Genomic DNA, 12,253 nt, shown 5'->3' with positions numbered 1-12,253 from the left:
CTGTAGTACATTTTATGAAATTCCAACATTATCCATTTTATGAATATTGTTTCCTAAACCTCTGTGTCAAGTTAGTCATCATATTCCATACTTCTTAGAAGCTCTCACAGACTATGCGTTTTTAAACTCAGTACGTCAGTATGTCTTTAAAAAAAAATAAGTAGTGAGAGAAGTCAAAGATTAAAAGTTAAGTACTACCTTTTCTAATGATTTATTAAATTACTGATGAAAATTGTATTCCATAGAACCAGTATAGGCACTTATGCAAAATATCTGTGGAGGGACAGTATTCGTTATTAGTCAGTCAATTTTTTTTGTTTGTTTTTTGTTTTTTTGAGACAAGGTTTTTCTGTGTAGTTTTGGTGGCTGTCCTGAACTCACTCTGTAGACCAGGCTGGCCCTGAACTCATAGGGATCCACCAGGCTCTGCCTCCTGAGTGCTGGGATTAAAGGCATTCGCTACCCGTGCCCGGCAAATATTTTTAAAAATGTAAAGCATTTGTGCTTCTCTAATGTTTCTCTGAGGAAAATATGTTGATATGTAGGAGGAAAATATTTGAATTCAGGGTTCCGCTTGGATTTTAAGAAGGTATGGACTTAATTTGTGGTTTATATTTTGGTCAGAAAATAAGGTCATGTTTCTATATTAGCATTTGGAACAGTTGATATTAGTCCAACAAAAATCATGCTAAATTAAATGTAGCATTTTTGTAGTAATGTTTAAGTTGTTCTTGTAATGTTTAAGTCCTTTTAATCAATTAATTGCTTTTTCTGTGGAGTAATTGTAGACAGCTGAAGGCTGATCAAGTTTTGAAATTCATTTTTACTTAAATATTTTCACTTTCAGAATTCTGTTTGAAAATAGCAACTTTGAGAATGCCAGTACTAGAAACATATAAGAAATAAAAGCTTATCTGTAAAGAAAAAAGTATAGAATCATTAGATTAAATGAGAACAATTCGTTCTCAGTATAAAGTAGTTAGGCTTAAAATTATAATTTCCAGTTCAGTAACTTTTATTTGGCTTAATTCTTTTTAAAAAATGTGATCTCTCTCTTTGCATTTCAATTTGAAGTATATTATATATCCATTTTGCAGACTAACACTAACCAAATCATTGCCAAATCCAAGGAGGACACGTTAATTAAAGAAATAACCCTTTCATAAGGGAAGGAACGTTCCATTGCAGAGGAGTTGCAGCAGTACTGCAGAGTTCTCCTCTTTGCCCGCTTCTCCTGTCTTTGTTACCAGTGTGTGCTGTCGTGTGTGTTAGCCAAACCAGTAAGCAGAGGTTGATGTAATCCTAACTGTTTCTAGACTGTCATTAACCCTTGTCATTTTATCTTTCTGTTCTGTGATACAAACTAGGCTGGCCCATTGTGTCCAGAGAAGTGCAGTTCTAGTCAGGTGTGCTCTCTTGCCCCCTGCACTTAGGCTTCAAAGGCAGGGGTCTGCTGTACATGTGAGCCAGCCTGGGGTACACAGGCAGGGGTCTGCTGCACATGTGAGCCAGCCTGGGGTACACGATGAGCTCTGGACCACTCGAGGTTGTATAGGGAGACAATATCTCAAAAAACTAATCCGCCAATCAAAAACAACCAAAAGGGGGAAGTAATATAAACATATTCTATAAATAACATGCTATGAGTTTCAGGGCACAGCAGTGTTTGTATTGTGTCACTGGTGGTCCACATGAGTGCTTGTTTCCCACAGATGACAAGTGTTTGTTGCATGAATGAACAGGTCTGTGAGATAAAGTAGGGGATGCATTTTGATAAGGAATACCTGTGATTCTACCTCCTTTGGGAACTAGAAAGTCTTACTGAGTCTGTGTTTTTCTGTAGCTTCTTTCTTTTAAAAATAGTGGAGAATCTTGGAAATGATTGAAATTAAAAATTAAATTAAATGAATTAAAGTCATAGTATATATAATATGTTTTTGATAGATTATTTGGGCCATCTTATGAGTGGGGCTGTGAATATATGTAGCTTTTTTTTTAAAGTGCTATGAAGGAGTTAAAAATGTTGCATGTTTGACTTCTTTAGTCCATGGATAATTCGTAGCAGCTGTTTTTTTTTTCTTTCTTTTTTTTGCACCTGTTTTTCTGCTTAATAATTAAATTTCCTGAATCTTAAAATTGGCCTTATTTTCATAATGCATAATGAAAATGACAATGTATTGCTATTTATGGCTAGTTTTGATTTACTTACTATCCTTCTATTTCTTAGCTCACTGAAATGCAAGCTGAAAGTAGCTATTATAGCCCACAGAAAGTCAAATCTAAGGAAGTTTTGTGTTGGGAACAAGAAGGAACTACAATTGAGGTAATCTGTCAACATTCACATGGGAACATGGGCTTTTGTCAGAGTTGTGTATTTAAAATACTTAGATTTACAGTCTTACAGTCATTCTGTTTTAGTCAGTATTATTGATTGGAATAATTATTCCTTCAATATGCAACATGAATTTGTTTCAGAATGTGTGTCTGTGTGAGTGTGGGAGGCTTGATGTTCACAGAGTTCCAACCATTGAGGCTGTGAAGGTTTGAGGATACAGAGACACGGAAGCTGTCTATGTCACAGTGTATCATTGTTGAATGCATATAAAAGGCAGCAGTCCTAACTGTTTTATGTAGAAAGTCTACAAGGAAAGTCTGTACTGCAGTTATTAAATACAAGTTCTTCATTCTAGTGTCCCTTCCCTTACAGGCACTTATGATGGGAGAGTCTTTCTTTGATTGTCAGATTGGATTTGTAGGGTGCAGAGCCATGTGTCTTAAAGGAATTATGGGTGTTCGAGATTTTGAAGAGCATATGAATAGAACTGAAACTGTAAGTCAAGATCTTCCCCTTATTTTAGAGAGAATGCAAGGATAATGAAGTGTACTAATAACCATATAGGATCTGCTTGGCTGCCTTCGACTGTGGCTTGAAAGAGGGCCTTTCCTGTTCCCTCTGCATTTCCTGTGTAAGAAATTATGTTCTCAGGAGATATAAAAAGTTGATAGCACTTAACACTTAGATAATCATTCCAAACGTATTTCATTCATAAATGCTTTATTGTTTATGGTAGTTGCTTGGAGTTCCTTTTTAGTTTTTTAATTGTTCTTTGTCAAAATAGCAGTAAACAGAGATCGCATTCCTTTCCTTTTTATAGGAGGACATCCAGCTTTAGTGATTTCTGTTGAGTATACTAAAAGAGTGAAGTATCATTAATAGTAATGACTTTTTCTCCTGTTCGGATTTATGCATTCATTTTTCAGGAATCCTGCTTCTTCATTTGTGGTGAAAATCTGAGTACAAAAGGTTTGACATACCTCACAAATTCATTGTTTGATTACCGAAGCCCAGAGAACAATGGCACCCGTGCGGAGTTCATCTTGGATGCAGCTCTCCATAAGGTCCGGGATAGACATTTGAACCAAATACTTGCTGTGGATCGGTGGACACATTGTGTGAATACTTGTGATTGTTGTTTGCTTCTCAGTCTCTTCCAAGCATTGATTGTTTATTGAAACATTTGGAATGTTTTGGTCTAAGTTCTAAACCTAGACAGGCTTAAGGGACGTACAGAAATATTTAGCTTTTTGTAGTATAGCCATAGTTTGTTTATGCATACTTAGTCTTAATCAGTTATGGAGGAACCATATAGAATTACCTCCATTATTTTTCTTGTCTCTAAACTGTAAGATTGATGAAAAGGAACAAACTTCACTTTTCACTGCATACTTTTTTGCCATTTTTTCCAATTTTTCATATGATTGTATTAATATGCTTATAGAATATTAGTGAGTTTTCAGATAATTAAGTAATAATCCTTTGTATTCATGTAATATAAACTTATAATTTATACTTTAATTTTCTAATTGAGATTGGCTTTCATAGTTAAAACTAAAGAATTTAATGTTTCCTAGTGTGATGAGCACACATTTAGAACATTCCAGTGTATTGTCAGTGTTTGAAGTGTTTCATGTCAGTATATTGAGGTAATTGTGGACTGCCTCTATTTGAAGGATGCATTATTGAGCAGTTTTGTGATAGTGATTAGGGTCAAGAGTATGTACTACATACTCATTAAAGCTATTCATTAACTAGACAGTGTTCCAAATGTCTAGTAGAAATATGGTTGGCCTCCAGGGAGGTCGGTGTTAGAGGATCTAACTCTTCTTAGGAGGGAATTTTCTGGATAGCCTCTCTTCTTTGGCTTTGCAATCCTTTGGGTTGATGCAGTCAGTGTAGGGTTGTGAACCAGATGTATTGTTTTAATACGTTGTTCTGTCCAATGTTGTGCTCTATTTCTGTGTTGATTGGCAGGAGACGTACACTGAAGTAGCAGGCATGCAGAGGTTTGGTGCTTTCTACATGGATTACCTGTACACTGTGGAGCACAGCCGTGGCAAAGGTGTGGCTTCTCTTGATTTGCAGTTACCGCTCCTTAAGCAGCAGAAAATAAAGGCAGCTTCAGAGTTAGTTGGCCCTTGGCATACTATATTCCATTCCATTCCATTTATTTTCAGGTATTTTGGGGGGAAGGGTTTAATTTTGGTATTGTAATAGAATTTTAGTGTTATAATAGACTGTTCTAATAGATCCTGGCATTTTAAATCCTTTACTTGTATAGCTGTGCAAAAATACATTTAAAATACCCAACTAATATCAGTATCCATACACATTAAATATAAAAATTATATATATAAAATTTCATTTCACATTAGCATGTCAGAAAAAACAGATACTTTTTCTGTACTAAATATATTTTGAAGACTATGTATAGAGATTTTTTATTAAATGTTTGTTGTTATGAGCAGAAAAGTAGAAGTAAATTCCTTCAATGCTGAACACAGGTTTAAATAGACATTTAAATAAATAATAGTTATAAGCCATGTTAAAAAAGGAGCTAGGGGAGGCCAAAGTTAAAAAATGACAGCTTGTTTGAAGGGTTGAAAATTTCAGAGTTGATCTTGAAGGTAAGGTCTTTTTTTGTAAAGAGAAGAACATGAGGCTGGAGAGGTGGCTCAGCCGCTGAGAGCATCTGGCTGCTCTTCCAGAGGTTCGGAGTTCAATTCCCACAACCACATGGTGGCTCACAACCATCTGTAATGAGATCTGGCGCCCTCTTCTGGTGTGCAGGCAAACATGCAGACAGAACACTGTACATAATAAATAAATAAATCTTAAAAAAAAAAAGAGAACATATCAGCAAATTTCTGTCGTCTTTTTTTGCATTGTTTTTGTGTTTTTAGTTTTCATTAATCAGAATTAAATATGGTGTTTATACATTTACTTTTTATGTCTGATTGATGCTTAAAATACTAATAAAATTGACCTCTTCTAGGTCCAGCAAATCAGCAAGACTTTCCTTCAGGGAAAAATGAGGATTTGGGAATAGTCCAAGAAAAGTCTACCAAGAGCCTTGTTATAGGTCCTTTGGATTTCCGCTTGGACAGTAGTGCGGTACATCGGATTTTGAAGATGGTTGTCTGTGCTTTGGAACATGAGTATGAACCATACAGCAGGCTAAAACCAGGTTTGTTCTTGGCTTAATTCTTGACTGCCAAGATGTTTCACTGATTGTGTGACTCAGTTTTACTTTCATTCTGTTATTTTTTGCCTGTTAGCATGGGCTTTCTTTCATTTGTACATCTGTCAACTTAGTGAGTGAACTTGTTTGTGGAAGTCGTACGGTGAAATGTGTAATTTTTGGCAAAAGGACTTGAATAAGCCATATTTGTCAGTGTTTCCTTGTCATGCTTCTTTATTTTTTATTTTATGTGGATGTATGTCTGTGTGAGGGTTTCGGGTCCCCTGGGACTGGAGTTACAGACAGTTGTGAGCTGCCATATGGGTCCTGGGAATTGAACCCTGGTCCTCTGGAAGAGCAGCCAGTGCTCTTAACCATTGGGTCATTCCTCCAGCCCCCAGTGTCATGTCTTTTACTAGTCTTTTTTTTTTTTTGGATTTTCGAGACAGGGTTTCTCTGTGTAGCTTTGCGCCTTTCCTGGAGCTCACTTGGTAGCCCAGGCTGGCCTCGAACTCACAGAGATCCGCCTGGCTCTGCCTCCCGAGTGCTGGGATTAAAGGCATGCGCCACCACCGCCCGGCTTTTACTAGTCTTTTTAACACATGTTGGTGAAGTATTACCTGAACATGCATATTTAACATTCAAGAAAACTTAGGAACTATTGATAAAAATGAGTTTGCTATACAACTAATTTTAACACATGATGTGAAGATACTATATTTTCTTAAAATAAATTACTTTTAATTCAGTGAAACGACTCTATAGAAGAAAGTACCATACTGAGAGAATATAGTATACCAGGTTAGAACTCACCTGTGGAATCACAATATGCTTTGAACTTCAACCGTCACTCGCCCCCCCGCCCCCCCCCAAGACAGGGTTTCTCTGTGTAGCCTTGGCTGTCCTGGAACTTGCTATGTAGACCAGGCTGGCCTTGAACTCACAGAGATCCACCTACTGCTTCCTCCTGAGTGCTAGGATTTAAAGGCGTGCGCTGCTGCTGCTGCTGCCGCCGCCGCTGCTGCCGCCGCCGCCGCCACCGGCTTAACTTTTTTTTTTTTTTAATGTATATTGTCCTTCCTCCCTCTCACCCTCTCTCCCTTCCTTCCTTTTTTGCCTACCTCTGTGTCTGTGTGAGAGTGTTGGATCCCTTGGAGCTGGACAGTTGTGAGCTGCCATGTGGGTGTTAGGACCTGAGCTTGGGTCCTCTGGAGCAGCCATTGCTCCTCACAGCTGAGCCATCTCTCCAGCCCCTTCAATTATCTTTTTATTTATGGGTATGTGTGTATGGTTTAATTCTAAATGAAAACAACAACACAAACAAACAAACACACAAAACAAGGTGTCTTAGGTTTTTATTGCTGTGAAGAGACACCACAACCACAGCAACTCTCATAAAGGAAAACATTGAACTGGGCTGTCTTACAGTGTCAGAGGTTCAGTCCATTGTCATCATGTTTGGAAACCTGGTGTGCAGGCAGACATGGTGCTGAAGAAGGAGCTGAGTGTTCTGCTTCTTGATCCACAGGCAATAGGAAGTGAACTTTCTATCACACTCAGCATAGTTTGGGCAGAGGAGCCCTGAAAGCCCACCCCACAGGGACCCACTCCTTCCAACAAAGCCACACCTCCTGACAGTGCCACTCCCTTTGGAGGCCATTTTCCCCCAAACCACTACACAAGGCAATGAGCATTTCAAGGCAATTGGTGATCTTTCCTGAAGGCGGAGTTTTCTGTCTCACCAGCCAACTCCTAAATAACCACATGGAGACATCTTATTAATTATAAAAGCTAGGCTGATAGTTTAGGTTCGTTACTAACTAGCTCTTACAACTTAAATTAATCCACTTCTATTAGTCTGTGTACTACAAGGCTCGTCCACCTCCTCTGTGGACTTCCCATGTTGCTTCTTCTGTGTCTGCTGGCAACTCTTGGCATCTTCGCCCTTCTTCCAGCATTCTCTCTGCCCTGAAAATCCTGCCTAGCTATTGGCCATTTAGCTTTTTATTTAAACCAATCACAGTGACATATATTCACACAGTGTAAAGGAATAATCCATAACACTTTCCTATAGAAGAATTATGACTATTCATCTCTATATATGTATGTATGTACATATATATACACACATACATATATAATGCATGTATACACACAACTAAAATTTAAAAATATATAAAATATATAAAATTTGAAATAGTTGATCATCTGATAAATGTGATATATGTATATACGCTTTGTAATCCTAGTACTTGGGTGGTGGGAGTCATTACACATGGCCAGCCTGGGACAGATGATGAGACCTGGACTTAAGTAAACAAACGCAGGAGTGCAAAGCAAGATGTTAGTGATCAGTGAGAAGATAGAGTTGTTCTACACTTGGTCAGAAAATTAAAACTTCTGTTTCTACTTGTTACACATATGTAAAGAACAAAAATTAAAAGAAATTATAAAAATTAAAATAAACTTCGAGTTTAAATTTCAAATCAACAAGCAAGCAAATAAATACCACCCCTAAAACAAAACAAAACAAGACAAACAACCTATGGTATGGTCAGTTCTTATATTGTTCTTGAGTGATTTTCATGTAGAGTCTTTCCTTGGCATTCCTTTTTCTGTTTGGGTAAGACTTCAGGAGTCTTCTCCTTTGTGTCTTCAAAATCTTGGAAATCTCTGAGAGGTTCTTCAGAGATCTACTTTGCTTTTCTTGTATCACTTCCTCCTTTCCCTCCATTGTCTGTGGTGTTTGTTTTCACCCAGTTCTTCTACTTGATATGTGGAAGGTGGAGTGGTGCATTGTTGATATTCTGACGGTAAGCTAGCCTGTCATGTATATCATTATATATTCAATATAAGTATATAATACGTAAATTTATATATTGACTATTAATATGTAATATTCAATTTAGGATTTTACTTCCTGTATTGTCCAGTTTTGTTTCTTTGCTGTACTTTGTCTTTAATGATCATTTTTCTGTTTAGATTATTAATTTTTGTAAACTGTCACACAGTTTTATTAGTGTTACATATTCTACTGTTTAAGCATGAGCTTAAATAGCAGATGTGCAGTAGTAATAATTGTCCAAGCATGATAGAAAAAAGTGATATAATTGATGACTGATCATGATGCTCACCTATTGCTTCCCTAATGATTTGTGGACTGAAGACCTATAAGTTCATAATTTATATAATTGGAGTGAATATACCCTGTTAACTGATGCTTGAATTCTACAATTATGCTAGTTGAATTCTTATATATCAGCCTGTAGCTATGTATGATTACATATGTTTTAAATCTTAAGTTGTTAACAATTCTTCTGTATTGTTTTTATGTACTTCCCTATCAGTATATATTTAAGTAAAAAGTTAAGGGTACAGTTCTATGAATTTTATAAACTTAACCCCATCTATTTACGTAACTGCTCTAGAAACACAAAACATGATCAGTTAGAAATCCTTATTGTGCTTTCTTCAGATTATTCATTTTTCTGGCTTCAAGGATAACCATTATCCTTACTTCTAACATCTGAGAGTGCTTTGAGTATTTGAATGCTTGTTTCTACTGTTTATTTATTTTTGAAATAAGGTCTCATTGTCTAGCCTTAAATAGCCTGGGACTTGCTATGTAGATCTGACTGACCTTGAACTCATAGAGATCTATCTGCCTATGCCTCATGAGTGCTGGAATTAAAGGCATTTGCTACCAAGCTTGGCTTGAATTCTCATATATGAAATTATACAGCATTTGCTCTTTTTATATTTGTGGGATTGTTCTTACTGATGTATAGGCTTCTTTTGTGTGGATATAATCTACTTTTCCATTTTACTTTCAATGACTGTTTGATTAACTTTTAGTTCTTTTACTGTTTTCATAGCGAACACTAGCTTAAATGTTTATACATTCCACTCTCAGTATATACTTCCAAACTGCATGTGTGAGTGGCTGAACCTTTCACTTCTATGAGTATGAAACTTTCAGTTGCTTTTGATCAGATTATAACCTGCTACCAAATTTTTATGATCCACAGGCAGAAATGGTTTTTTTATGTCTTATACAGTTAAAAAATTTCATTTTGTACATATTAAAATTGTATGAAATATAAATGTGAATATCTCTAAGTGTATGTGTGTTTTGAACTCATGGCCTCATGCATTCGAGGCTACATCAAGTTCCACGAACACGAATTTGTTGAAGCCCATATAGTTGTTCATTGTCTTAGACTGCTTTTGTGCTCCAATGGTATATCTGAGTAATTGTGACATGATCTGGCCCATCAAGCCTAATATTTATTTATAGTATGACACTACTGACCATCCCTTCTATATGCGTGCCAAAATCCAGTCATTTCCATCTTTTAAATTTTAACCGTTCTAGTGGGTGTTCTGTTATGAAACCTAATGTCTAGCTTTTTATATACTGTTTAGTGTTTGAAGAAGTCACATTTTGGGTAAGGTGAATAATTTAGCCCAACTCTGTTTTCTTTTAATTATTTTCTAAGGGGTTTTACATTTTAAAAAAATATCCATTTTGGGGCTTGGAGAGATTGCTCAGAATTAAAAGTGTTTGCTGCTGTTTCATTGAACTCAGGTTCTATTCCCAGCACCCATGTGGCAGCTCACAAGCACCTGTAACACCAGTTCCAGGGGACCTGACAACCTCTCTGGCCTCTCTGGGTAGCAAGTCCTTCTGTGCTGCACAGATGGACCTGCAGGCAAAACATAAGGAAAATACATGAAACACACACGTAACGAAATCCTAAAGGACATCTGTCTGTCTGTCTTTGTGGGGGTATCTGTCTCCATCTGTACATATCTTTGTCTGTGTCAAATAGTTTTTTCTAGTTTGTGTTTTGTCTTTGTACCTTTTATTTTAATGGTCAGAAAATTGGTGTTATTTTAAAGAAAGAAATTATGAACTCCTGAAAAGAAATATCAAAATAAAATATTTAATTTCTGTATACCTAGGACTTATACATTTGTATTATCTAGCAATTTGTATTATAATCTAGAGTAACTAGATTTTAACTATTTTATGACTGTTTCATTGTTGAAGAATTGCCCTTAAAAATCATGGAGCTCATGAATTCAGTTTTTAGTTGGTTAAGAAAATTAACTTATTTAAAATATTCTTCATTGACGTTTCATCATTTTCATTTTAGAAGGTAAGGATGAAAAGGAAGCAGCAGTGACCTCCGAGGACGTGGCTGCTTTGGAGGAATACATCCCCACGCGGCACACAAGTGTCACTCTGCTCAGATGCACTTGCACCGTTTCCATGGCAGAGTTCAATTTGCTGGACCGTTTGCTTCCTGTCATCGCGGGAGGAAAGGTGCGTTTGTTGTTCATGACCTCTTTTCTCTGGCGCATGCGTTATTAAATGCATCTGCTTTTAGTTTTCCCCTATGGAGTAAACTCAATATGACTATAGTTGTTGATTTTAGACGCTAACATTAAATAAAACACTTTTAATAAATCTAAGTTAAGGTTGTATAAAGAAATGCTGAAGAGTATGGCTTCTAGAAATGAGAGCATACGCTGCTGTATTCCCTCAGACGGCTGCTTTACAACTTTAACTCTTCCTTTCTCTTCTGGATTTGATATTTCAAATGGTTGTTAATTTAGGGGTTAAGAAATCAAAAATTCTGCTGAATTATCTTTATTTCTTTTAAAAATATTATATTTTCTTCCTCTGTCTCTGTCTCTCTGTCTCTGTCTCTGTCTCTCTGTCTCTGTCTCTGCACTCTATATGCCTTGGCACACTTTGGGAGGTCAGAAGCTGACCTGTGAGAGTCCGTTTTTGCCTTCTGCCATGTGGGTCCCAGGGACTGCCGTCAGGTCTTTAGGGTTAGAAGCAAGTGCCCTACCTGCTGAGTAACCTCACCTGCCCTTTATGTCTTTATTTACACAATGAAGGCAAAACCAATATTGCTGTCAACTTCTCAAAGGACCAGGCGACTTCAGTCATGTGTGAAAGAGCATATATTTGTCCTTCACTGCAGCTAAGTGTTTTATAGGTCCACAGCTGTACTCCAGGAGTGGTATTTAGAAAGCCCTACTGTCTTACTGGAATGAGAGAAGCCAATAATCTAAATAAGTCATCTTGTTCCTATTCAGGACCGGAACTGGACAGTGTTAGAACTAACACACTTCTGTTTGTTTTTACTGCTGATATGCCACCCTTATAAAGGCTCAAAGGAAGAAGCCAGCGAAGGGTCCAGCACCCTCTTCTGACCTCTGCAGGCATAGGCGCACCCCCATTCCCAGATACACATGTAGGCGAGACACTCCTATGCACGAAAAAAAACTAAAATAACCTTAAGACACAATCCAAGGAAGAAATGTGGTCCCTACAAGGATCAGAGGTTGAGTGCACAACCACTTGCACTAAGAAACCACACAAATAAGAAAAAAGAGGGGTAGAGTAGCCAGAGTTGGAGCACCGAGAGCTGGGCATTTCACAAAAGCGCAATTCAAAATGGAGAACCAAGAAAAAAGTCAAGGACAACTTTTGCCAGTAATCTCTTAGGCTTTATTAAGCTATTGGGATTTTGGAATATGGACTTGTTGCTCCTAGTACCATCAAGAAGCAAAATTAAGGTAAAGAATATTAACAGAAATTGAGCCAGGCATGTTTGCATGCTTGAATCCCAGCATTCGGGGGGGGGGGCGCAGAGGCAGGCAGGTCTCTGTGATTTGAGGCCAGCCTGGTCTACAGAGTGAGTTACAAGAGTATA

General features: G+C 37.3%; 1 protein-coding gene across 8 annotated transcripts in view; it reads left to right on the top strand.

The window, feature by feature from the left end:
• Positions 1 to 12,253, top strand: part of Vps13b (vacuolar protein sorting 13 homolog B) — a 568,282-nt gene that overhangs the window by 66,231 nt on the left and 489,798 nt on the right. For all 8 annotated transcript variants that reach the window (XR_013046389.1, XM_076555926.1, XM_042264499.2 and 5 more), the window contains exons 9-14: positions 2,228 to 2,323; positions 2,708 to 2,830; positions 3,262 to 3,399; positions 4,313 to 4,400; positions 5,334 to 5,525; positions 10,679 to 10,848. Coding sequence is in view for 7 of the 8 variants with exons in the window: in XM_076555926.1 (XP_076412041.1) it covers positions 2,228 to 2,323; positions 2,708 to 2,830; positions 3,262 to 3,399; positions 4,313 to 4,400; positions 5,334 to 5,525; positions 10,679 to 10,848 (807 nt within the window). In the remaining variant the exon portion in view is untranslated. The remainder of the gene's footprint in view (positions 1 to 2,227; positions 2,324 to 2,707; positions 2,831 to 3,261; positions 3,400 to 4,312; positions 4,401 to 5,333; positions 5,526 to 10,678; positions 10,849 to 12,253) is intronic.

This window comes from Peromyscus maniculatus, chromosome 20 (genome assembly GCF_049852395.1).
Source record: "Peromyscus maniculatus bairdii isolate BWxNUB_F1_BW_parent chromosome 20, HU_Pman_BW_mat_3.1, whole genome shotgun sequence".
In the NCBI taxonomy this organism is placed as follows: Eukaryota; Metazoa; Chordata; class Mammalia; order Rodentia; family Cricetidae; genus Peromyscus; species Peromyscus maniculatus.
The sequence above is the reverse complement of the archived record's forward strand: the minus strand, read 5'-3'. Positions and strand labels throughout refer to the sequence as shown.